This window comes from Gouania willdenowi, unplaced genomic scaffold, assembly GCF_900634775.1.
Source record: "Gouania willdenowi unplaced genomic scaffold, fGouWil2.1 scaffold_350_arrow_ctg1, whole genome shotgun sequence".
NCBI classification, from domain to species: Eukaryota; Metazoa; Chordata; class Actinopteri; order Blenniiformes; family Gobiesocidae; genus Gouania; species Gouania willdenowi.
This window is the reverse complement of record NW_021145113.1, coordinates 42,132-69,989: the sequence shown is the minus strand read 5'-3', so window position 1 is coordinate 69,989 and position 27,858 is coordinate 42,132. Positions and strand designations below refer to the sequence as shown.

The following is a 27,858-nucleotide window of genomic DNA, read 5'->3' as shown; positions in this document are numbered from 1 at the left end:
CTCAGATAGTGTGAACTGTAGCACCTGGAATACAGTGTGTGATGGCATTAAATAATCTGGTGTTCCTTGTTATTGAATCACCAATAATGAGTGACGAGGAATGTGTGTGAGCCTGTTACACTGACCAGGAGCGTCTGATGGTGAGAGGGTCACTGATGGCTGCTAGGGACCCTCCATCGTTGGGGTCTTTTTGCATAGAAGCAGCTCTGCAGCAGGTGGAGTAGAGCGGTGTTTGTTGATGGCTGTAGGGCTGTACGTGGAACCAGAGTGTCTCTGTACTGCTGCTCTGAGAAGTTTTAGACAGGCTACGGAGGATTTGGACTGATGGGAATTCAGTCCCAGCAGTGGTGGAGATGTTTTCCTGGTGGTTGTTTCAGTCGCTCAATTGGACTGAGTTTATCTCTATAGAGGGCTTCAAAACTATTATGGAGAGTAGGCAGAGGAGGGACAATATATATATATATATATATATATATATATATATATATATATATATATATATATAAATAATTTCACAGTATTTTCCACCTTTAATGTGACCTATAACCTGCACAATGCAATTGAAAAACAAACTGAAACGTTTCAGGGAGATGAAGTAAAAATAAAAAAATAAAAACTGAGAGAATGAGGTTGCTAAAGTGTACACACCCTCTTATAAAGACCCTTTATAAAAAATTTGGATATAATGGAAAAGTTGTTTAATTTCCATAATTTCATTCAAAAAGTTAAACTTTCATAGATTATAGATTCAGGGTCCACAGTTTAAATGATTTCACGTATTTATTTGTTTATTTTTATTCTAATGAAGTGCTAAGAGCCCACACATGTCAGCCTAGAGCATCTTGCTAGGCTGCACAGTGACACACATGGTGGTTTGGCCATGTCCTTCACCTACCTCCTGACTATCTGACGAAAGCCATTCTCCAGTTTGACCCAAGGGCAGCTGGTTGGAGATGACCAGGAGACCAACCCCGCACACAATGGGTCAACATCATAACAGGCGATCTCAGACAACACAGACTTGTTGTGGAGGATGCAGATCTGCTGGTATGGGACCACCAGCTTTGGAAGAAATTGGTTCACCTGGACCGCCCTCACCACAGGAGCCTTAGTTAATTAGTTTTATATGTGTATGGTGTTTTCATGTTTATTTATTATTTTTGTATATATATTGTGTTTTAAATGTTTGCCCTATTTAGTGTGGTGTGTTAAACAGCCAGAATGAAAAGTGGCCCATTGAGAGTGGTAAGCACCCCCAATAAAAAAATTTAAAAAAATTGATGGACTATGTTTGTTATTGAAGTGGTGTTGATGTAAATCTCAGCAAACAGTGAAAGGTGAAAGAGAAAAGGCTTTGTAGGAATGGTCTCCAGTGTGTAGGTGAGTCTTAGACACTGTGTGATCTTCAGATTTGTGAAGGCTTGAAGACAAATAAAGCCTCAGTCCAACAGACTTGTTCTCCTGTTCAGTGGAAACATGCTGAGATGTTCCACACGTGAGCTGAGCTCCAAAGGCTGCTCCACACTCACTGCACTGTGGCTCTGCTGGACATCACCACTGTTACTGATCTTCACATGATGTTAGCAGAGCTTCCTGTGCTTTCCTCCAGCTGCTCCTCAGCATGTCTGAGTGTCTGTGTCTTCTCCACAGCAGCTTGGAGGGTGTGGATGGTTCCTCTGGAGCTGAGCTTGATGCCATCTTTACGGTGTGTACGTCTACAAAGACACTAAACCTGTGTCAGTCTGTGATCAAACCACTGTACACACACACACACACACACACACACACACACACACACACACACTGATGATTTCAGCAGGCCTTCACTCATTATCACCTTTAATGTACTTGTGTTCCAGCTGCTGGAGGACAACATTATCAGCTTTGTTAAGGCTGAACTCAAACACATACAGAAGATTGTGGATGGAGATGACCCAGAGTGCTCAGAGAGTCAGATGAAGGGTGAAGATGAGGAGCAGAGGAGGAGCAGGGAGGCCTTTCTGAACATCACACTGTATTTCCTGAAGAGGATGAAGCAGGAGGAGCTGGCTGAGCATCTGCAGAGCAGTAAGAGCATGTGAACATCTTCACAGTGAAGAACATCACATGAAGGACACAAAGCTGGCTTTTCTTTTTGAAAACACAATTCAATCAGTCACATTTAATCTGAGGAACCATCCAGACTGAGAACATCACACACTTTGATCTCCAATGTTCAAACCTGCTCTGACTTCTCCATTCTAACATTAAGTTTGTCTTCATTCAGGAACAAAGGCTCCTCAATACAAACGTGAGCTGAAGTCCAAGCTGAAGAAGAAGTTCCAGTGTGTGTCTGAGGGCGTGGCTAAAGCAGGAAGTCCAACCCTCCTGAAGGAGATCTACACAGAGCTCTACATCACAGAGGGAGGGGGTGGAGAGGTCAACCAGGAACATGAGGTCATGCAGATAGAAACAGCATCCAGGAGATCAGACACAGCAGAAAGAGCCATCACACTAGAAGAGCTCTTTAAAGCCCCTCCTGGAAGACCTCGACCAATCAGGACAGTGATGACAAAGGGCGTGGCTGGCATTGGGAAAACACTCTTAACACACAAGTTCACTGTAGACTGGGCTGAAGACAAAGCCCAGCAGGAGGTCCACTTCACATTCCCACTGACCTTCAGAGAGCTGAACGTGCTGAGGGGGAGGAGCTTCAGCTTGGTGGGACTTGTTGATCACTTCTTCTCTGGAAGCAAAGAAGCAGGAATCTGCAGCTTCCAGGACTTCCTGGTATTGTTCATCTTGGATGGTCTGGATGAGTGTCGGCTCCCTCTGGACTTCCTCAGCACTCAGACCCTGACTGATGTCTCAGAGTCCACCTCAGTGGAGGTTCTGCTGATAAACCTCATCAGAGGAGAACTGCTTCCATCAGCTCGCCTCTGGATAACCACACGGCCTGCAGCAGCCAATCAGATTCCTCCTGTGTGTGTGGACATGGTGACAGAGGTCAGAGGATTCACTGACCCTCAGAAGGAGGAGTACTTCAGGAGGAGGTCCACAGATGAGGAGCAGGTCAGCAGGATCATGTCCCACATCAGGACGTGTCGTAGTCTCCACATCATGTGCCACATCCCGCTATTCTGCTGGATAACTGCTACAGTTCTGGAGGACATGTTGAAGAGCAGAGAGGAGAGAGAGCTGCCCAGGACTCTGACTCAGATCTACAGCCACTATGTGGTCCTTCAGAACAAAGTCAAGATGGTGAAGTTTGATGGAGGAGCTGCTACAGATCAACACTGGAGTCAACAGAGCAGGGAGATGATGGAGTCTCTGGGGAAACTGGCTTTTGAGCAGCTGCAGAAAGGAAAGCTGATCTTCTATGACAGTGACCTGACAGAGTGTGGCATGGACCTCAGAGCAGCCTCAGTGTGCTCAGGAGTGTTCACACAGGTCTTCAGAGAGGAGAGCAGCCTGTACCAGGATAAGGTGTTCACCTTCATCCACCTGAGCATTCAGGAGTTTCTGGCTGCTCTTCATGTCCATCAGACCTTCATCAGCTCTAAAGTCAACCTGCTGGAACATAAACCACTGAACCTTCCCCATAGTGGTCAGCCTGACTTTAACCTTCTCCATCAGAGTGCTGTGGACGAGGCCTTACGGAGTCCAAATGGACACTTGGACTTGTTCCTCCGCTTCCTGCTGGGTCTTTCACTGCCGACCAATCTGAGGCTCCTACAAGGCCTGCTGACACAGACAGGAAGTGACTCACAGACCAATCAGAGAACAGTTAAATACATCAAGGAGAAGCTGAGTAAGAGTTTGTCCACAGAGAGAAGCATCAACCTGTTCCACTGTCTGAATGAAGTGAATGATCACTCTCTGCTGGAGGAGATCCAACAGTCCATGAGATCAGGAAGTCTCTCCACAGAGGAACTGTCTCCTGCTCAGTGGTCAGCTCTGGTCTTCATCTTACTGTCATCACAAGAACATCTGGATGTCTTTGACCTGAAAAGATTAGCTCCTTCAGAGGAAGCTTTTCTGAAGCTGCTCCCAGTGATCAAAGTCTCCAAGAAAGTTGGGTATGTGACTTTAGAACATGTCTTTAATTCTGTCACAGACAAACATCTGTAAGGTTTCTCTGATTCTTCATCAGGTTGAGTTCATGTGGTCTCTCAGAGAGAAGCTGTGCAGCTCTGTCCTCAGTCCTCAGCTCTCAGTCCTCCAGTGTGAAACATCTGGACCTGAGTAACAATGATCTGCAGGATTCAGGAGTGAAGCTGCTGTGTGAAGGACTGAAGAGTCCTCACTGTAAACTGGACTCTCTCAGGTCAGTGGATCACATGTTCCATCAACATTGTCCTCACTGCATGAAAACTGAGATTATCCACCCTGTGAATGCCTGATAATTCCTGTAAACGCCCAGGATTATCAGCAGTTATCAGCAGTTCACTGAGAAGTCCCCCCACCCCCACTGTGAATGCTTTAATGGCTTCTGTTTGTGTCTAAAGATCTGGATGACTAAATGTGAAGTTCTTCCAGACTGTCTCATAGTATGTCTTACATGATACTGGGAAAAAGAAAGGCAACAGGCATAATTATGTAAAATAATAACACCACAAACAACAAAACAGATTATTTTCCAGATTAAAGTTACTTACATATAAAGACTCCAGTGTCCACTTTACACATGTCTGGACTTGTAATGAGAGTTTACATCAAAGTCACAGGTGAATTATGGGACGAGCTCAGTCTGTCACAACAAATAAATAGTGTCAGATACATTTACTTATACTATTTTATATTAAAATCTTACCCTAGTATGTGTTCATAACACTTTTTGTTTCCCTCTGAGTTGTGTAAAAAAACAATATTTAACTGCAATATATCATTTTCTCACTCTTTTTTTTCAAGCATCAAATATGTTAGTCTTAAAGTTGTATTGAGCTAATCTAAAGCTAATCAAAGTGTATAAATCAAACTACATAGAACAGTAAAACATATTTTAAACACATGCTCATATGAAACAGAAGCTAACAACAGAGCTTGCTACACATGGCACAGTCTGCTAACTTACTACTGTTCATAAAACTTAACTCTTATCAAACTCAAATATCAAAACTACAATGTCATGAAACTCTTTATTTGTTAGTAACCTATTTCTGACATATAAGCTGTGTTTCTGACTATAAACATACCTGAAAAGAGGAGAAATGATCACAAATGTGATTTAGTCTGTTTCCTCCATCAGGAGCGTTAGTAGAATGAGGAAAACAGCACGTGTGGGGGCGGAGACAAAACCAATCGATCCCAGATAGTCTAACTCAGAACACTCAGTGGATCACAGATAAACAACAATAACAATAAAGAGACAAGCAAATCATGTGTATTTAACACTCTTTTAACACTTTTAACATTTAACTGGTATTTAAATATTTAAACTCATGAAGAATTACAACAAAAAAAACGCAAAAATAAAAAACAACACGAATACACAATAACTCCAGAAATCATACATTTTATAGGAAAAATACACAAAAGAACAACAGAAATGCACAAAATGTCTCATAACATAAGACAACAAATATACACAGAAAGACAGAAAAACATACACATTTACTATAAAAACTCTTTGTTGTTTCCACATGCATCCCTCGGTCTATTTTTATGAGGCCTAAAAAGTAAACGTACAAAATGGCAGAAAAACAAAAAACAAAAACAAGAATACAGTATGAAAAATAGAATTCCACATTACAGGAAAATACAGTAAAAGACAAGAAAAACATAGCAAATACTTCAAAAGCTGTACAAAACTACTACAAAAATGAACCAAACAACAACAGTAATACACAAAATAACTCACAATAAAAACAACAACAAAAAAACACAAAAAGACAAGAAAAACACAATAAATGACTGCAAACCCATAGTATTAACAAACAAGCAAAATCACAACAGAAATACACAAAAGTGACTTTAAAAAACACAAATTGGCAACACAAGTACATATTATGACTCCAAAAAAACATACATTTTACAGTAAAAATACACAAAAGGACAAAATAAATGCACAGAATATCTTTCCTGTATTAACGCTCAAATTGGTCATTATTCTAAATTCGGACTGGAAGTCACATTTACCTAATTCAGATTTAAATTTAATTCAGAATAAAATGTATTAGGAATTAAGTGTTTACAAGATCAGTTTGAAGAGGAATTAACTTTTATTCTGCTTTAAAGAGGAATTAAAGCTCCATACAAACATGTTGGCTCTCAGAGACTTGTGTGTCTTTACAGTGGAGACAGTCCTGATTTACATTTATATAGATCACAGTATGGTCATTTACATGTGAAAACCTTACCCAGTCCTAGAAGCTGGGGGGAGACTTTCTCACCTTGTGCTGTGAGTTTACGACAATTCCTGGCAGTTATCTGGAGCTGACTGGAACTTCCTGTTTACTCAGAGTTAACGGTAATTTACAGTGAAGGAAACTGACGGAAATCCCACTTTTCATGCAGTGCCTGTTCCTCGTCTTCTCACTTGTTTCCTGAGTTGTGGATGTTTTTCTGAATCCAGTCTGTCAGGTTGTGTCATCACAGAGGTGGGCGGGGCTTCTCTGGCAGCAGCTTTGAGCTCCAACTCCTCCAGTGTGAGAGAGCTGGACCTGAGCTACAACCATCCAGGAGACTCAGCAGTGAAGCTGCTCTCTCAGAGACTGAACATTCTGAGGTGAGACACATCACAGCAGCTCATCACATGTTCACATCAATCCCCATCACATGTGTGACAGAGAGCTGTATCAGAGGAATGTGATGAAGGTGTGAGAGGTGGGACACTAAAGGAGGAGGACTGGGACAGGTTAGAGGGATGAAGGACAGAGATAAGAAGGGAGTGAGGAGAGGCTGATGGAGAACTATGAGGAGCTGATGAAGGAATGAGAGAGAAGATCAGAGGAGGTGGAACCAATCAGTGAGGATTGTGTTCATACAAAAATATAACTATATCTTATTTATTTTTTTTTTATTTATTCAGTTTATTTCCGACAGGGTTACATTCACTTTTTTTTTTTTTTTTTACATTTTTTGTACATGCCGAAAAAGGAGACGAGAGAAGCAGTTTGCTTATGAAATTACATTTTAATCTTTTCTCTGACACAAGTTATCAAGTCAAAAAATTAGGGATGAACCGAAATGTGACTTATTGACTGAAAACTAAAATAAATTTCCAGCTCTGAATGTTACTAACCACTAAAATTAAAACTATGCAATTGTATAAATCAAAACTAATGCTTCAAATAATCAATCAATAAAAGGTAGGGTAGGGGATTTTTTCCAGATACACTTTTTAAGTTTTTGGCTGAAATTTTCTTAATGTTCTGACAGAAATGAAGATCTTATGAGCTCTGAAAAAGGAACAAAGAAAATCCATCATGTGTAGCAGCTGTAAACCTGTACAAACGTTGACCAATGAAAAAAGATGGTTCATTTTTTATTAACCAAAACGCATCATTGGTGAAGAACTTAAAACAGAGTTTTTAGTCACGTTTTTTAACATACAGTTTATAATGATAAAGTTTAGTGTTTACTAACTGCTGAATGAGATAACGTAGAGTCTACACAATACAAACAATGAGCTTAGATCCACTTCTGCAGCAGCGGTGCTAATGCATGTGAGTGAGACAGAGCACAGAGGGAAGGGGGGTAAGCTACATTCAAAATCATGCTAGCTTTAAAAAATCACCTCCCTGCCTTTAAAATATGAAAATATTTATTTAGCACTGACATTCCAACAATGCATAAAATAAAATAATAAAATGTTTAACTTCACCCACTCATACAATTATTAAAACAAAAATATGTATGTTTTTAAAACGTTTTACATTTATTTCAAACTGTAGACTTATGTTACAAATATCATTGTTCAACAATTGTTAGAGTTTTCGAGCTAACTCTGGTGTTCAGTATCTGAGATTTCATACAGCGAGACATAGTCAGAGGTTTTGCTGAATCAATCAATCAATTTATTAGAGATGAACAGAAAATGAATCAGCAAGTCATAACAAGTCAATAGAAGAACAGACACTCATCTAAAACACAGCTGTGGTCCTCAGGGTCTGCTCACTCCCTGGACCCCAAACATAGATTTATCAGTGTTTTTATATATTTAGAAATCAAATGATCAGCTCCTTGTAATTAGTTAAAGATGTCATTTGCTGGTGATTTAAAGCAATACAAATTATGTTTAAGATTTATTCATTATTATTGATCATTTAGGGGTCTATGGTGTCTGTTTATTTGATTTATTTAGATATATAGAACATGAGTTGTTTAACGTGTATTAAGATTAATTTTAAAATGTAATTATAATTATTTGTTAATGATTTAGACTTTGTGCATCTCGGGTCAAACTGACATTTTAGTGTTAATCTGATTGTCTTGTTTATATCTGATTTGTCTCTTCGTTTACGTACATGGTTGTGTTGTTTTTTAGATTTAGATTAAGTTGAAATCAGATGTTCTGAAACTGTTTGTCCTTGTTCTGAAAATGACAGCTAACAAGTTGACCTGAATATATTTTATGAATAGATTTATTGAGTATAAAGATATATAATTATAGTATTACACACAAAAAGAAATCATGAATAATAATCCATTCTAACATTTCCTCTCTTCACACTGTTTAACAGTGTGACTATATAAAATTATGAATAAGACAAAATATTTAATTCAGACTATGTTTAATATGTTATATTAACTTTATTTGGAAATTATAATATCAGGTTACTTAAAGTAAGGTTGTTAATTTATTTTTCCTTTAATTTTATTTCAAGTTATATTCCTATTTTGTTTACCATTGTTAGAGTGGGCCAAAAACTTTTATTTAACTTTATTACATTTATTTGGATTTACTGTTAGACTATGTTTTAATATAAGAAAAAAAGTTATAAGTAGAACAGAACAGAATACAAACATGATTTGTGTTTAAATTGAATATACACAGTAAACTTGAAATTAGCCACTTATATTTATCTGTACAAACAATAACTGAATACATGCTCATCAAAATCTATTTTATAAAACATCACATGATTACAAAAGGTGTTGTAAGAATTATTCACTACAGATTTTATAATTTCTTTATTACATAAAACCACATAGTGAGGTGAGTCTATGATTGCTATGTAGTGTGTGTGTATTTTATTTTAATATCACTTCTCTTTCCATGTGAATGTGAAAACCCACAGCAGGAACCTTAACTGATTGATTGATTGATTCTTATTTCTTAGTGAGGAAAAATACATTCACGGTCCTGCCTGCCCACAGCGACCAATCAGGAAATGACTTTCAGAAATTACTATCAATCTTTATCAAATTTATATGGAAGCTTTTGAAGCACAAACGACAAAAACACATGATCACCCTCTAATATAAACTGTGCAGAAATAATCTATCAATATAATAAAAATCTATTGAAACACAGTGATATCGCTTACTCATTTAAATTACAATTATATGAATCCATATTAGTTAATTAGTGTTATTCTATCAGCTGTTCTATTTCCTAACTGAGCAGGTGATTTGTTTCAGAATATTTTAATTTATATTTAAAGTAATTTATCATTGCCCTCTCTTGTAACTTATTATATTTATTAAAAATAATAAAATCACAATTAAAGTTAAACATACGTCCTTGACTAAATCAAATACTTATCCAATGGTTTCTGTTCTCAGCTGGTGATGTCTGTATCCTGTGAACAAAAAACTACAACATTTATATACATTTCAAAGGTTGATTATGATTTTTTTTAAATATTTCAAGTCTTAATTTCTATCTAATTCCATCCATGTCTACATATTTATTTATCTATCTGAGGATATAAATACACATAAAGGTTTTAGTTGTGAGATTTTTAGAACATAAATAGAGGTAAATGACAATATTTTACACAGTTGTAACATAATATTCAAACTGACAGAGATTATTAAAGAAGTGAATAAAAAAGTCAGAAAATAACCCAAAGAACTGAAAAGTAAATCAAATCATTAGAATAAAACAGTAATTAGAACAAAACAGAAATGTAACCAGGTGTTATGTTAATTTATGCCTCTACTAATATTTATATAGTTTACAAGGAAACAGATTTTTGAGTGTATTTATGTCTTTATTATCTCTCTAAAGAGTCCTAGTTAAATCTATAGACCACGTACCATGTACAGTTCAGCCCCCCCACCTTTGATTAGACGTTTTAGGTGGTGAGGTTGTTTTTATAACCTCAGGTGATCAGCCACTGTTCTGCATTCTGGGCCAGGGTCTATACAGTATATATGATTCTTCAATATATGAAATAATGTTATCCATGTCTGTTATTAAGATCATTTGTTCATTTACTTTTTAACTAAAAAATACGACTTTTATTCAAGCTACAACTGTAAAGTGTTGGGGAGTGTTACAAAAAAATAAAGTCAATCAACTCTATTCATCAAGAGAAAGAAAACAGTATGAAATCTATAAATATGATATCCAGAAGTTATTCTAATTGTCATTTCAAAAATATCAACATATGATCAACAAGAAAAAGTTTTTAGTAATTCCTTAAAAAAAAAATCCTAACCCATCTTAAATTATAAATATTTAAAGAATTAAACAAAAACTGGTCTGTGTGTAAGTCTGTATGTATATGTGTATGTATGTGTGTATGTATATATGTGTACAAACAGCTATCCTTCTATCACATGATCATTCACTCAAAGACACGCCCTGGTACATTTTTCACTCACAACACGTTTCTCTCAGTTATACATAAAGTGTCATCATCCATCAATCAATCACTCTATGACACGCCCACGAGCACACTCACACTCACAACACATTTCTCCCATAGATACAGCATGACATCATTCTTATTCATTCACCCACAGATACATATATATCTCTATGTGTGTGTGTGTGTGTGTGTGTGTGTGTGTGTGTGTGTGTGTGTGTGTGTGTGTATTTGGCATGTGGAGCGCAAAAGCTTATAATGAGATCTCTAACTATAGCCCGAGAGCTACAGATTCTAATCTCAAGCCTACGTTTTTGCTTAATCTCCCTTTACTCAATATTTAAGGTTGATCAGGGTGTGAGCTGTTGCCACAGGAGTATTCTACCCTTTTAGAGATGAGATGTGTGTCTACAAGGTTTTACGACACCACATGATCCCTATGGACCATGTGTGGTCTCCTTGCTCTTACCAGAGGTCTGGGAGTGCGTCCTCAAGCCCACGGGCTTCGATCCCAGGATATAGGAGAGGAAGACTTCTTTTTTATAATAATGCTGTTTATTATATGGTTTACAAAAAGTAATACAAAAACAAAGATTATATAAAAAGATTCTAACAAAATGTTCTCAGAGCAAGCTCAATACAAGACCTTGAACACCAAAAAAGCTAAGGCCCTGAACAATCATTCTACAAGGCTTATATAGCAGCCTCCTCCAACATTGTGGTCTGTACTGTACCTGACCACACACACATCTAAAAATTTTCAAAGCTAGATATTGTCCACTTCCCGTGGAAAGTTTTATGCCTTACTACTTGGTTAACCACAGCTGTTGCAGTTATATTGTTTCAACACATTTCATAACTATTTAGCCACTACACATTTCAATATGTTCAGAGTATCTTTATCATTGCAAATCACATCTCCTTGCCTCCTCTAAGCATTTTACAACATCCTAATTTATGCTATATATTAGGATTACCCTAATTCTGTCCTATCTTATTTCATTTTACCCTATTATATCCTTCTGTATTTCATCTTACATCAATATTTCATTCAGGGGTTTATCATGGAATGTCACATCACACCTACATTTTCGAGCATCATACAACAGTATTTTATCTTATTTCATTAATGTATTAGTTTTTCAATTAAACATGAGACAAATTACAGAATTATTAGCGTTATCTATAAAACCTTATGGGAATTTAACATATAGTTTTGATTTAATGATTTCTAAACTAATGTGTTTCATGTTAACATACACCAAAAAAACCATTAAGAGACCAGCAGACACCACCACTAAGCTTCCATGTAATATTAATGTTCAATGTTCAGGGTCAAAGTTCATTCCTCGTGGTTCAAAGTCTCCATTTATTCAGAGTTTATTATTTAGCAGCATCAGCATGTGTGTCCTTCAGTCTTTACTTGTTTTATCAGCAGCAAATGATTAGAACACTTTAGTTTAGTCTTTTTCCCAGCAGCAGAGTTTTTTCAGTGTTTCCTTTTGAAGGAGAGTTCATTCTGTATTTGTGCATAGTATCCATAGCAACGGTCATCTACCAATCACGAACAGCCACTGGTAGATGGCATGTCCAGATCAGTCTCATTTAGATTATTTATTATTATTCTTATTTCATTTTTATATTGACATTATTATTTATTATTATTATTATTATTATTATTATTATTATTATTATTATTATTATTATTATTATTATTATTATTATTATTATTATTATTATTATTTCATTTATTTATTTTTTATTTATTCAGTTTATTTCCGACATGGTTACATTCACTTTTTTTTTTTCATTTGTTTTTTTTCTTTTTTGTACATGCCGAAAAAGGAGACGAGAGAAGCAGTTTGCTTATCCGGGTCCCGTCCCCTGTTTTAACATCGCAAATTTACATGGGTTTATATGTCTCTCTGGTCAAACATTCTTGAGTTGTTGAACAGTCCTTTTTTGTGTATTCTCATCTGTGTTGTCCTCCTCCTCTCTATCGTTGTTCGTGTTGGCCTTGTTCCCTGCCAGACGTTGTTAGCATTCCTCCAGTTCAAGAACAGTTCCTCTTTCGAAGGTGTTTGGAAGGTTTTTCCCTTTTCATCCATAATGTCACCACTCGGGAATGTCTCTTTTGGACATACAAGTTTGCAGCTTGTTTTGTCTCTACATCAAGGCTAATTCAGCTGTTGTCAGCTCTATTGGCAGTGTTGTATTCTCCACTGTCAGATCCAACTTGTATAAACACATTATTATATCCTAGTTCACAAGCAAGGTGGTATTTTAATGTAATATATCTTAGTTCATAAGCGTGTTTCTAACTGCTGTTGTTAGTTCTAATGGCAGTGTTGTATTTTCTACTGTTAGATTTAACTTGTATAAACACATTATTATATCTTAGTTCATAAGCAAGGTAGTAATTTCATTGTACAAGAAAACGTGTTTCTAACTGCACATATGACAATAAACACTTTGAATTTAAATTTAATGTAATCCTTAATCACCCCACCACCTAGCAATTGAAATGAATAAATGACAGACCTTTTTTACTCTTGGTTTCCACATTTAATTCTGTCTCTGTAAAATAATCACAGTCTGAGTTTTGTTTCCAGTGTTTATATAGATCTGGGTCCATATCCATGATTACCATCAGTAGTGTTGTTGTTTAGGTGGATCCTTCGCATTTTCCCAAGTTGTCCATCGTTTTGATGAGAAATGGTTTTCCGTCCTCTTCTTCCAGGATGTAAATCCTGCAGTTTTTTGACCACGTCTTCACAATCTTTCCTCCTTTTTTTATTTGGCGTGCCTTCCATGCAATGCTTGCATTTTGTTTCGTCAGGTTTTCGTTGATGTACACCTTCGTTCCCTTGAGTTTATTTCCTTGCCTCAGGAGTTGTCCTTTGAATTTCATATTCGTGAAGGTTATTTTTACAGCTCTGTTATCATTTTTCTTTGGCAGGAGATGGCAGGAGTTGATGTTGTCAGGGTTCAGGAAAATGTCCTTCGACTCCAAGTAGTCAATGACCTGTTGTTCAATCGATTTTGTTTCTTCGTCACTCGCATAGCTCCTGGGTTTTATCTTTAGGCCTGTGATGATGACATCTTTCTCTCTTTCCTTTTGTTCCAGCTGTTCAACCCTAGCGTTCAACAATTTTATCTCTTCAGCATTTCTTTTCAGTACCTTTGCTTCGCTTTGTAATTTCTGTTTTGCAATAGGCTGATATTTATTTCCTGGTTTTATCTATTTCGGTGTCGTGTTCTTGTTGGAAACAGTTTGTTCTTTCTTCTGAGTTTAACATAATCAAAACTATCTGGATGTAGCCATTTTGAGTCTATAAGGTTTTATAATGTGTGTTTGGCTATTTTCAAAAAACTAAAGTTGTCCTGATTTTTTATTTTATTTTAGCAATACCCAAGGTTTTTGGTAAATTGTCTTCAAAACAAAAGTATTTTGTGTTGTCATATTTGGTGGCTTTGGAGATCAAGTTATTTATTGACTTCTTTAAGTATTTGTTTACTTATTTCTTCATTTAATTCATTCATTTTTTATATTTATTTGTGTGTCAGCCTTCATTCATTCATTTATTTTCTTTTTAGCATATTCTAGTTGTAAAAGTTAAAGTAATAAAAATATCTTTAAACTAAAGTATTTTGATTATTATTTCTAGCGTTAATTATTTGTGTAAAGTTGTTCAGCTAATGTTCAAATCTATGTTTCTTTTTCTTTTCTTTTTTTTCTTCTTTTTTCATGTGTGTTTATGTGTAGATATATATGTATAGGTGTATATGTATTTTATCAATCTCTATTTATCATTGATACATGGGTGTGTAATTGTATGTGTTAGTGTATATATTTGTACATTTATATGAATTATGTTGAAGTTTTAGATACAAAGTCATAAATATATTTTATCAAGATTATTATTGTTATTTATTAAAGAGAAGTGTTGAGAGGTTAGTAAATTAAACTTCTGTGAATATGTATTGATGTCTTATTTTTAATTATTATGTTTTTGAAATAATCACTATATACAGTCAATCAATAGATCGAGTAAATTATTTGTTTACTATTAATCCCTTAATAAAAATAATCCCGTCTCTTTTAATTGTTCTATGGAATAATGTACTTTTACAACGCTATATGAAACAATAAGGTTTGTTTAAATATTTGTTTCTCATTGTAATGTATTATAATTCAAAAGACAAATGTATATCTAAAGGGAGAATTATGATTTAGTATGTGATATTATCCACATTCAAAAACTAAAAAGAATAAAAATATGTACAACTACCAAACTTATTTAAACTACAAGTTATAACTATTAAGAGAATTTTTACTCAATACATGAAGGACAAAGACATAAAAACGAAAGAAAAAACCCATTTAAACAAATTAATTAATGTTTGATATTGTGATTATTACCCCAAATAACTACTGTAATCCTATTAAACAACAGCAAAAACACAAACAAAGTTATTGTTCATTATCAGTATGTTAACTCTAATTAGAGGAAAAAGTAGAAATGAAAATAAAGTAAAACACACAAACAACTAATCATGAATGTCTATTACTTGTAAGTCAACTCTGATCTGAAAAAACAAAGTCAAAATCACAATAATCTTAACAAACTACTGACCATATTAAACACTGACCATAAACACTAACAAGTGATTCATGTCTAACATATACGAGCCAAAAGCAAAGAATGTTTAAAATCACCCCAAAAAAAAAAATCTTATTAATGTTATACAAATAAATAAACCATCTCTCTGCTCAAAAACCATAAACAGTTAACTTGTAATATCATAATTCCAAAGCAACTAATGTTTAAAAAAAATTAATTATTCACCAGTGAACTAAGTTATACACACCCGCTGGGTTTTACAAAGGGTCTGACTCTGGCTCAGAAGGATGTTTATATATATATATATATATATATATTGGAATGAAATGGGCCCTCTGTGAGAATTAACTGGTTTTGCACTAAAAACAATGATTCCTGCTGCATCAGGAACCTAGTTACCACCCCCTTAAAAACAGTACAAATGGTACGACCCACATGTGCTGCTACAGTCTGAACTGTGGATGTGACGTGGAGCAGGAGATAAAAAGCAGCATGTCTTTCCTCAGTAATCAACAAACCATTAGTCATTAAGTTCTTGCAGTTTTTTTCAATCTTAGGGTCGGGACCCCATGTGGGGTCAGCCTGGAATTAAAATGGGGTTTAAATGTCTAGTAATTGGTTAAAAAGTAGGTAAAAACTGATTCAATTCTATTTTTAAAGTTTTTTGAATTATTGTTTTTCAAATACACAATACAAATAAAAATACAGTAAATATCAAATAACTGTATCCTGTACTTTAAGTTTCTCAAATATATAAATCTAGTTCAAATAAAATACAAAAAAATAAAGTTTATATCAGAATACTAGTATAGTTTCCAGGTGAAAAAAAGTGTAGATATTAAAAGTTACAGGAGGGGCCCAACAAGATGGTTTGTACCCAGGGCCCAAAATGTGGTGCTACGCCCCTGGTGCACACTCACAGCCAGGGTCTGTAACGCACAGACATCATCAGTTCTCAGATGAATATATGCACTATTATCTAAACTTCTCAATAACACTATAACAATGTAATAGATTAGATCATCTGACATGAACCTGAGTCACTGCACCATCTATGTTTATGTCACGTGACTCCAAAATCCTTTTATGCACACCACAAGAAAATAATCTGACTTTTTAAACATTATTTAACAACTCTCCACATCCATTACACACAGAACACACAATCATAATAACAAACTCCATCTCCATCACCACCACCTTGTAAAAATACTGTAGTGTGACGTTAAACTGTATGAATAGATATGAAAGTGTACGGTGGCACCATGCTCTTACTTTGAGTTGCAGGGAGGGTTACCATGGTTACAGGTGTCCAAATGTGGAGGTGCGCTCTGGGGGAGTGGAGATAAAGTCTCTCATGAGGGGACGAATGTTCAGAGAGTTCAGAATCTGTGTGTGGGCGTGCATCAGAGAAAGGTATGTGAGTCTTTTCTGGGTCATGGTGCTGCGTACCCATGTCTTCAAATGTCAACGTGAACCCGTGTTGATTAGGCCAAAAAATAATTAAATTAAAATCCATCCATCCATCCATCTTCTTCCGCTTTATATGGGGCCGGGTCGCGGAGGCAGCAGTCTCAGCAGAGATGCCCAGACCTTCCGATCCACGCACACCTCCAACGTGTCCTGGGCCTTCCATGAGGCCTCTTCCCAATAGGACATGCCTGAAACACCTCCCGAGGGAGGCGACCAGGAGGCATCCGAAACAGTTGCCCGAGCCACCTCAGCTGGCTCCTTTCAACGTGAAGGAGCAGCGACTCTACTCTGAGCTCCTCCCGGGTGACTGAGCTTCTCACCCTATCTCGAAGGGTGCGCCCAGCCACCCTGCGAAGGAAACTCATTTCGGCCGCCTGTATCCGCGATTCATAAGGAATTTATAAATTGTGGTAAATATTTTTCAAAGACTACATTTAAACGCCTACATTCTCACCAATAGGGGGTGCTGCAGCACCCCCAGCACCACTACTTCCTGTGGCCCTGCTGAAAATTCAGTTACTGTTGATCAACCTGATTTATGATGATATTTGTATGTTTGTAAACACAGACAGATTAGATGTGATCAATACGTTAGATCACATGGATTTCAGCCTAGGTGACCAAATAGTGTATATATACATATATATAATAGTGTATAGTTAAGATCAGAGGAGGTGGAACCAATCAGTGAGGATGAAGAAAGGAACACTTTGAAGGAGATGAAGAAGGTGAAGCTGTTGAAGACAAACCAGTAGAAACATGGAGAGCTTGATGGAGATGGCATCAGGTTTCTGAGCAGCACTTTGGACTCTTTAGGTGTGTAAATCACTGCCTGTGTTTGCTCCTGCAGGGCGGACCATGGAGGAGAGCAGAGGATCAAAGCTGGTGTAAGGAAGTGTAAGTGTGTGTGTGTGTTCATTCAAAGTGTCCTCATGAAGCTCTGAGTGAATGAACATGTCAGTGATACAGAGAGAATGAAGCATCACATGATCAACTGTTGTTTCTTTGTGTCTCATCAGATTTCTGTCACATTCACCTCGACACAAACTCCATCAACAGAAACCTCAGACTGTCTGACAACAACAGGATGGTGACATGTGTGAAGGAGGAGGAGCTTTATTGTGATCATCAGGACAGATTTGATTACTATCAGGTTCTGTGTAGTACTGGTCTGACTGGTCGCTGTTACTGGGAGGTGGAGAGGAATGGAGATGTTTATATAGCAGTGAGTTACAGAGGAATCAGAAGGAAAGGAGACAGTAATGATTGTAGGTTTGGATCTAATAATCAGTCCTGGAGTCTGAGATGCTACAGTGATTTTTACTCCTTCATTCACAATAACATATACACACATACCTCCTGTCCCTGTGGTTCCTCTGGTAGAGTAGGAGTGTATGTGGACTGTCCTGATGGACGTCTGTCCTTCTATGAAGTCTCCTCTGACTCTATGACACTCATCCACACCGTCTGTACCTCCTTCACTGACACTCTGTATCCTGGGTTTAGATGTTGGTCCTATGGTTCCTCAGTGTCTCTGAGTCCTCTGTGAGACAGACAGACAGACACAGACAACCAGACACACACACACACACACACAGAAAGACAGACACTTTGACAAACAAACGCACAGACAGACAGACACGCAGAACAGGCAGACAGACAGACAGACAGACACAGCGATACACACAGCTACACAGACAGACAGACACACTGACAAACAGACACACACAGTATACACAGACAGACAGACAGACAGACACACACACACAGCTACACAGACAGACAGACACACACAGCTACGCAGACAGACAGACAGACATACAGATAGACACAGACACACAGACAGACGCAGGCAGGCGGACACACACACACACACACACACACACACACACACACACACACACACACACACACACACACACACACACACACACACACACACACACACACACACACACACACACACACACACACACACACAGACAGACAGACAGACAGACAGACAGACAGACAGACAGAAAAAAAAACAAACACACACACAGACAGACAGACAGACAAACACAGCTACACAGACAGACAGACACAGACAGACAGACAGACAGACAGACCGGCTGACAGACAGACACAGACAGACAGGCAGGCAGGCAGGCAGACAGACAGACAGACACACAGAAAGACAGACAGACACACACAGACAGACACGCAAACAGGCAGACAGACAGACAGACAGACAGACACACACACAGAGACAGACAGACAGACAAACACAGCTACACAGACACACAGACAGACACAGACAGACAGGCAGGCAGGCAGGCAGGCAGACAGACAGACACACAGAAAGACAGACACACACACACACACACACAGACAGACACTTAGACAAACAAATACACAGACAGACACACCGACAGACAGACACGCACAGATACACAGACAGACAGACACACACAGCTACACAGACAGGCAGGCAGCCAGGCAGACAGACACTTAGACAGACACACAGACAGACAGGCAGACAAACAGACAGACACACAGACAGACACATAGACAGACAGACATGCAGACAAACACACACACAGAGACAGACAGACAGACACACACAGACAGACAAACACAGCTACACAGACAGACAGACAGACACACCGACAGAGACACACACAGCGACACAGACAGACAAACACACCGACAGACAGACAAACAGACACACTGACAGACAGACATACACAGCTACACAGACAGATAGACAGACGCACACAGCTACACAGACAGACAGATTGACAGACACAGCTACACATACAGACACACCGACAGACAGACACACAGAGCTACACAGACAGACAGACACACAGCCAAAACAGACAGCCACACAGACAGAGAGACAGACAGACCTGTCTCTGAGTCCTTTGTGAGACTGACAGACTAGATGGCTGACTTCCTGTTTGGTTTTGCGCAGGGTCATTATGTAACTTTTTGCTCATCTTGGGGTCAATAATACATGCAAATTTGACGTGAATCCATTGAAAAATAGGGTGAATTAAAAAAATACCTCAATATCTAAAGATCAGATCTCCTGTGTAAAGGAAAGTGAGTTACATCAACAACTACTGTTGGCAGTGCTGCAGTAAGTTCATCAGAACATCATTGAGTGAAAAAGGTGGATCTGAGTCTTACAGTGTGTTCAAATGTTCACAGTGGTGTTGATTTTACTGTATCACAAGTTGGACACATTGATCTAAAAACTGAATTACAGCGTGTTTGAGTCTAGAACCCAGAGAGTATTTAGCTAACGTTTCTTTAGCAGGCTGGTCGCCTAGCAACATTACACTTTCATAGAAAAAGGAGAATATATGACATTGTCAAGCAGAGCTATGAATATTTAACTTGAGCAACACGTGATGTACAGAATAGAATTATTATTATTATTATTATTATAATTATTATTATTATTATTATTATTATCAAATTATATATCATTTAGGGGTCTATTGTGTCTGCTTTATTTGATTTATTAAGTGTATATGAGTTGTTTAATGTGTATTAAGTTTAATATGTAAAATATAATTTTTTTTATTTGTTAACGATTTAGATTTAGTGTATTTAGCTCAAACTGTCTTTTTACTGTTAATCTTACTGTCTGGATTATATCAGTTTTGTCTCTGTTTACATACATGGTTTTGTTGTTAGATTTAGATTAAGTTGAAATTAGATGTTCTAAAAATAACGTTAAATTATCGTATGTTAAAAAAAAGAAACCATGAATATTTATCCATCTTTAACAATCAAAGCATGATCGTAACAATCCACATTTAGTTTTGATAATAAGCTAAACTGATATCTAAACACAGAATTGTAGCTCCGCCCTTCATGCGCGCTCCCACAGCAGGGGATACAGATTCTGTTGGGGGTCACTGCTTTGGTACGACAAAGTCCAAAATGCTTGACCATCACATGATTCATGTAAACTCAGTTTATTCCAGAAGTTAGTGGTGGGCAATTTGAATCCATTGACATATCTGGGATTTTTGGTAATTTGTAGTCAATAACTGCATTGATTGACAATATTTATACAGTACACCATCATATGTATGTGTAGATACAATATATGTTTATGTAGTTCCATAAATAGTTTTTTCCCTAATGTAAAATTTTATTAACTAAAACATTGTATAAAAATGTGTTAATATGTATTGTATACAGTATGTATTGCTTTGAGTTTTTTTTTAATTTTCTTTAAAAAAAGGGGTGATTAAAAAACATCACATCCAGACCGGACACATTGAAAACATATTTATTATGTTTATACATTGTTATGGTCATTTTTATATTCATCATCATATCGTCAAATGTATGTTCATGTGTACAATTTGTCATGTTTTAATACATGATGACTCTATTACTCCATTACACTTTTGAACAACTGAATCATGATTAAACAGTACAGAGCGTACTCAGTGCACAGAGCCAAGGCCAGAGTCTCTGCTCGCATGCAGCACACACTATCAAGGAGATAAGAGTGGCGCCACATCTTCTTCATAACATATACGTCTTCATCATCCTCAAATCTTTCCACTATTGGGCATCTGACTCTCCCCTCCTCCTTACCCCAGAGTGGAACTTTGCTCTTATCTGTATAAAAAGCCTAAGCTTTGAAACTGTTAGTCAGAGCGTTGGAACGGGTCTTGAACGGGTTTTGCATTTTTGCTTTGCCACCAGCCTTTGTTTTTCATTCTTTCAGGATGGAAGCTTCTTCTTTACTCCTTTTTATTTTATCTTATAATAAATCTTTTTTATAAAACCATCAATGCTCCGCCTGGACTCCATCATTCAACCAGAGCAATAAATCATGTCTCCAAATGAGGTCAACCGTAAATTCAGCCGTAACAACATAAATATAAATAGACATATTTTTACTATGCACTGATGCACACACCCAGCATTACTACTCAGCAGTCTAACAGAACATCACTTCTCCAGCAATCCTGACCTGCAGTATCATTGGTCCTCACCGTGCAGCATCATTGGTCCTCACCGTGCAGCATCATTGGTACTCACCTTGCAGCATCATTGGTCCTCACCGTGCAGCATCATTGGTCCTCACCGTGCAGCAGCATTGGTCCTCACTGTGCAGCATCATTGGTCCTCACCGTGCAGCATCATTGGTCCTCACCATGCAGCATCATTGGTCCTCACCGTGCAGCATCATTGGTCCTCACCATGCAGCATCATTCACTGTAAACCCGGATAAGTTCAGAACACTTAAATCGTTTGAGGAAACCGATTCCCTTCAAATGGTTTGAGTTATTGACCCAAAAAAAAACTAAATGATTTAGTAGAGTGAACTCAAAAGTAAAAATGTCACAACTTACTATATTGAGTCATAGCCAGGTAATGTGTTTAAGTATTCAATATTTCAAAACTAATTTGTTTAAGTATGATTAACTTAAATCATTACGGGAAGTACTAATAGAAAACTCAATTGTTTAAGTAGTGCCAATATTATAAAAGTCACTTGTTTGCGTAGTGCAACTATAAAGCTCATATGTTTAATTAAAGTTAACTTAACATGTCAAGGCAAACACTCAATACTTCTAGTACTATCAATAAAAAAAAGTATTTTTATTCTTAGTACAGTCGCCAATGACTACAAAAGGTATTTTGAAAACCTTTTTATTCATAACAAAAACAATAATTCAGTTTTCCTGTGAACAGTCCTACAATTTGCACACATCGTGTTTCTAAAAAACATTCCTTTCACAAACACTACATTTTAGTAGTTCAAAGCCACTTCTAAACATTAATTGTGGTCTCGATGCAGTCTCTTTAAAACACATTTGACTTCCAAGAAAACATTTTCTTTCTAAAATTCCTTTTTAACACATAAAACTGTATAACAGTAGTAACAGAGAACTTTTGTGCGACACACTGGGTAAGAGGTTGTAACAGTAAACACTCACAATAATTTTAACATTTTTACCCATATGACAAATCTAAATAAAAACCTATGGAAAAAGGAATGTTCCCATCCGCCAAAAACAAAAGACAAAAAAAATAAAATAAAATAATGACTTTCTGATTTTGAGTGAACATTCAATGCATCTATGCATACATAGCAAGCTGATTTTTCAGCCTTTGCAGTTTTGGAGGAGGATCGTTTCTTCCCAGATTCAGCATAATCTGCTGAATGAAGAGGAATGTGCTCTTCAGGCACTTTGGGTACTCCAAGTGTAGTGCATAAGTCAGTCCAAACAGGAGACCCATTGTCAAAGGAAGACTGCAGATGGGACCCATTACCATATTGCCCTCCGGAAGGATCCCCACTTGGGAGGGGTTCAGTTCTTCTCTGGACTTCCGTTTTCACCATTGAAGATGATTCCTATGGGGATTTCAAGGTCACCATCCGCAGCATTCTACAGAGGGGAAAAGAAGAGTCAGTGAGTGAACCTGTTGGTGGAGAGTAACACAAGTACAAAGGTCAATTATTGTATTTCTAGAAATATTTTTTTTTTTTGAGTACAAGTTATATTTCCAAATTAAAAAACTAAGACACATTTTGGGAATTTGTATGGTTTATAGTCATTATACAACTGTACAATGAAGTTTGTCCTCTGTATTTGACCAATCCAGCAATGCTGCTGGGGCAACACGTCAGAGAGGGCCTAATATATATTATAATATTTTCTCACATTTAACTGCATGTTTTGATGAAATTTTCAGTACTTCCTATGTTTGTTTTCCACAATTATTTTGCCCAATTTCTGGAATATCCAAATTTAGCTCCATTCCTCTGCTTAATCTAATGTTTTCATATTTTTTCACATGTCATTTCAGGCATTAAAAAAAAAATGATTTGCATAAAATGTACGCTGTTTACCCACCAGTCACCAAAACATCCGCTGAAAATCACGTTATACAATACAAGGGAATTCGTAACCTCACAATGTAGCTGCCTGCGGGCACCGTGTGGATCCCGCTGGTTACCGGTCTATGCCAGGGTCATTAATAGCAGAGCTCACCGCCACAGTGGGGCCTTTCGCGGCTGCAGATCGAAGCTAGCGTTAGCTACAACATGGACTCGCCCGAGTTTAGAGCGGCCTCTAGTAAACGCTAACGGCGCTGATCCGCTGTCTTAAATCGAAAGGAGTGATGTTCATGTCTGAAACTTGCCTTTGCCGTCGTGTACTCCTCATGCTAACAGTAGCAGCATGCTAACATGCGTGGTGCGGAGAATCATTGCCAGTCGGAGACTGACAGAGACAAGCCACTGTGTACCGTATAAAATAAGAACCAACAAAAATGAAGAGAAAAAATGTGCTGAAAAGCATTTTCAGTAGATTAATTAGCATGCGAATTTGCGTAATTATGTAACATAAAAACATTTTTGCTTAAAGTTGAAATAAAAAGATTTAACTCACCAGTTTGTGTGGATATTTGCTGTCTATCGACTGTAAACTGGGGTAAAAAATGTCCGAGCCCAGGAAAACCATCAAAATGGACTGTTTCTTCAACTGTTCTGACAAACAAGTCCAGACGTGTCCTCGGTTCCAGTCCCGGGCAAAATTATGGGAGGGGCTATAAAAACTTAAAAATAGCGAAAGTGCTTTAAACTTAAAACAATCAGTAATAATATTGTGGCGTTTGCGGCCCGACACTACGGGGCTAACTAGCCGAATGACGAGGACACAGAGTGGCTGCCGTTTAACCGGGTGAACCGGGTTTTATTACCCTCAAAAACAGGCTAATACTGGGTTGGAGGAGTGCCGAAAATAACAAAAACGGAGAGCTAACTCGGCTGGCAACTCGTCGTGGCGTCTCGCTTTTTCTTCCTCCCCGACTCTCTCCTCTTTTTCGTCTCCCTCCGCCTTCTTCACCCCACACTACCCTGATCCCTCCGCTCCAAACAAAACTGGCCTATCCTGACTAACTAGGGCAACTCCTTCCCCCACAACTTCCCATCAATCCCCCCCAAAGTCCTGCAGGGTCGCTACACAGCCCCCCCCTCTAATTCCTCGTCCCCGAGGAAGAAGAAAGTCTTGAAAGCGACCCGGAGGGCGCCGTTCCCTCTGCGACCTTCTGATTCCACCATCCAACAGCAGGGTCCCAATGGTTGTGGCATTGTCCCTAGGCACCAGGGCTCCAAGCGGTGTCACAGCCTCTCCTGGTGGCACATCCTGACGCCGCCTCGGTGGGGCCCTATTGCGATGTGACGATCTCACCCGTGCCCTAGAGGTTGTCACTGGAAAGGCGGGTTGCTGCTTCCCCCGGTATGGTGCCATCCTATCCCTGTGCAGCACAACCGTGCGACCTCTGGGAGCCAGTTTGACTCGATACACAACTTCTCCAACTCTCTCCACCACATAACAGGGCCCAACCCAGTTGCTGTCCAGTTTGGGGCAGCGGCCTTTCACTCTCTTGGGTCCATACACCCAGGCGAGGTCCCCAGCCTGGAAGTCCTGCCCCTTGGCTCGCAGGTCATAGCATCTTTTCTGACGGACCCCTGCCTGTTCAGCCTGACGTCGGGCAAATCCGTGGGCCGCCTCTAGGCGGTCCTGTAACTGCCTGGCATACTCTGGCCCAGCCATGGCATCTGGTGCATCGGGTGGTCGTCCATAGGCCAGCTCTGGTGGTGTTCTAAGCTCCCTGCCCAACATCAGCAAAGCAGGAGTACAGCCAGTGGATTCTTGGACCGCACTGCGGCAGGCCATGAGAATGAGGGGTAGCTGCAGGTCCCAGTCACTCTGATCTGGAGCGGTGGTGAGGGCTAGCTGAGCGCCCAAGGTCCGCATGAAACGCTCCACCAGCCCGTCACTTTGTGGGTGCAGGGGAGTGGTCCTTGTCTTCCGGATGCCCAGCTGGTTACACATAGTGGTGAATACCTCCGATTCGAAATTCCGACCCTGATCGGAGTGGAGCACCGAGGGGGTCCCAAAGCGGCTGAACATTCCTTGGACCAAGGCTTCGGCCACGGTTGTCGCCTCCTGGTCCGGAATGGGGTACGCCTCCATCCACTTTGTAAAGTAGTCGATGGCGACCAAAACAAACCGGTTACCTCGGCTGGTACGGGGAAGGGGTCCCAACACGTCGACTGCCACCCGGTCCATAGGCGCCCCAACCCGGTGCTGCTGTAAAGGTGCACGTGACTGACCTTGGGGACCCTTACGGGCAGTACAGGAATCGCAGCGGCGGCAGTAGTCCTCAACATCCCTCCGACTCCTGCCCCAATAGAATGCTTGTCTCAGCCGCCTCAAAGTCTTTGTCACTCCAAAGTGACCCACTCCAGGAAGCCCATGGTGTGCCTCCAACACTTTGTCACGGTGGTTCTTTGGCACAACCACCTGCCAACGTGGCTCTCCGGTGGCTGGCTCATGCCAGCATCTCTTCAGGACTCCTCCCTGCAGCTCCAACCCAGGCCACTGGGACCACAGGCCTCTGACAGTAGCTGACTGAGCCACAACATCGTCCCAGGGTGGCCGGTTGTCTGCCTCCAGCCACTCTATGACCATTTTGAGGTCAGGATCTGCGGCCTGCAGCTCACCCCAACCCCTTACATCTTCAGGTAACAGGGCCCGGCAGATCACATCTCCAGTCGGTCGGTTAGTTGCTTCCCGCTCCTCCGCCCTGTTGCAGTGTTGACATCCTGGTGCACACGGTCGGCGGGAGAGGCTGTCCGCATTTGTATGACTCTCTCCGGCTCTGTGTTGTATGGTGAACTGAAAAGCCTGAAGTTGTTCAATCCACCTGGCAACTTGCCCTTCCGGTTCTTTAAAAGACATGAGCCATTTCAAAGCGGCGTGATCCGTGCGGATGGTGAACGGAAGGCCGCAGAGGATGTGCTTGAAGTGGTTCACTGCGTCGATCACTGCTAATAGTTCTCTGCGGGTGACACAGTAGTTCTTTTCTGACTTATCCAGGGTACGGCTGTGGTAGGCAACCACCCGTTCGCCACCAGGGGTCAGCTGCGAGAGTACAGCCCCAAGACCTGTGTTGCTAGCGTCTGTATCTAGGATGAACGGCAATGCTGCGTTTGGTGCGACCAGCACTGGGTCCTTACACAAGGCCTGCTTCAGCTCTCGGAAGGCAGCATCCTGTTGGGGTCCCCACACGTAAGGTCTGTCTTTCCGCAGTAAGTCAAACATGGGGGCACCTATAGTAGAGAACCCTTCCACGAAACGCCGGTAATAGGAGGCGAGCCCTAAAAATGATCTCAGCTGGTGAACGTCCGTGGGGGTTGGCCAATCCCTGACAGCAGCTACCTTGTCTGGTTCTGTCATGATCCCCGCTCCGCTGACTCTGTGACCCAAGAAGGAGATCTCCTGCCGCATAAACTTGCACTTCCCCGGGTGAAGTTTAAGTCCGGCCCGGTTAATCCGCTCTAGTACCTCCCCCAGGGCCTCAAATGCTGAGTCAAAAGATGGTCCGTGGACAAGGAGATCATCGAGGTAGACGAGGCAGCGTTCAGGCGGCATCCCCAAAAGGACCTTTTCCATTAGCCTCTCAAATGTGGCCGGGGCATTACATAGTCCGAATGGCATGGTGGTGAACTGCCATAAGCCACGTCCCGTGGTGAAGGCGGTCTTGGGTTTGTCCTCTGGGGCCATGGCCACCTGCCAGTACCCACTCTGGAGGTCCAATGAGGAGAACCATGCTGAACCGGCCACATAATCAAGGGACTCATCTATCCGTGGCAGTGGATAGGAGTCCTTCACAGTCCTGTCATTCAGCGGTCGGTAGTCGACGCAGAACCTAGAGCCACCATCTTTCTTAGAGACCATTACGACTGGTGACACCCATGGGCTCTCCGATGGCTCGATTATGCCAGCGTCCCTCATCTCTTGTATCATCTGATCAGCCGCAGCTTGCCGGGCTTTGGGTAGTCTTCTTGGTCTCTGGCGGATAGGCTGTGCATCCCCTGTTTTGATAAAGTGTTGAACCAAATGCGTTTGACCAACATCACTTGGGCCAGTGGCAAAACTGTGTCGATAATCAAACAGGAGGTTCCATAGCCTACCTTGCTGCTCAGG

At 39.7% G+C, this 27,858-nt stretch overlaps 1 protein-coding gene across 1 annotated transcript; it reads left to right on the top strand.

The window, feature by feature from the left end:
- The first annotated feature begins 1,921 nt into the window (after nt 1–1,921).
- On the top strand, nt 1,922–6,591 carry LOC114459808 (protein NLRC3-like). The gene is made up of 5 exons (XM_028441956.1): nt 1,922–2,067; nt 2,267–4,058; nt 4,133–4,306; nt 6,343–6,448; nt 6,554–6,591. Exons 1-4 carry the CDS (start codon nt 1,956–1,958, stop codon nt 6,416–6,418), a joined length of 2,154 nt encoding a protein of 717 aa, XP_028297757.1. The 5' UTR covers nt 1,922–1,955; the 3' UTR covers nt 6,419–6,448; nt 6,554–6,591.
- Nucleotides 6,592–27,858: the final 21,267 nt, after the last annotated feature.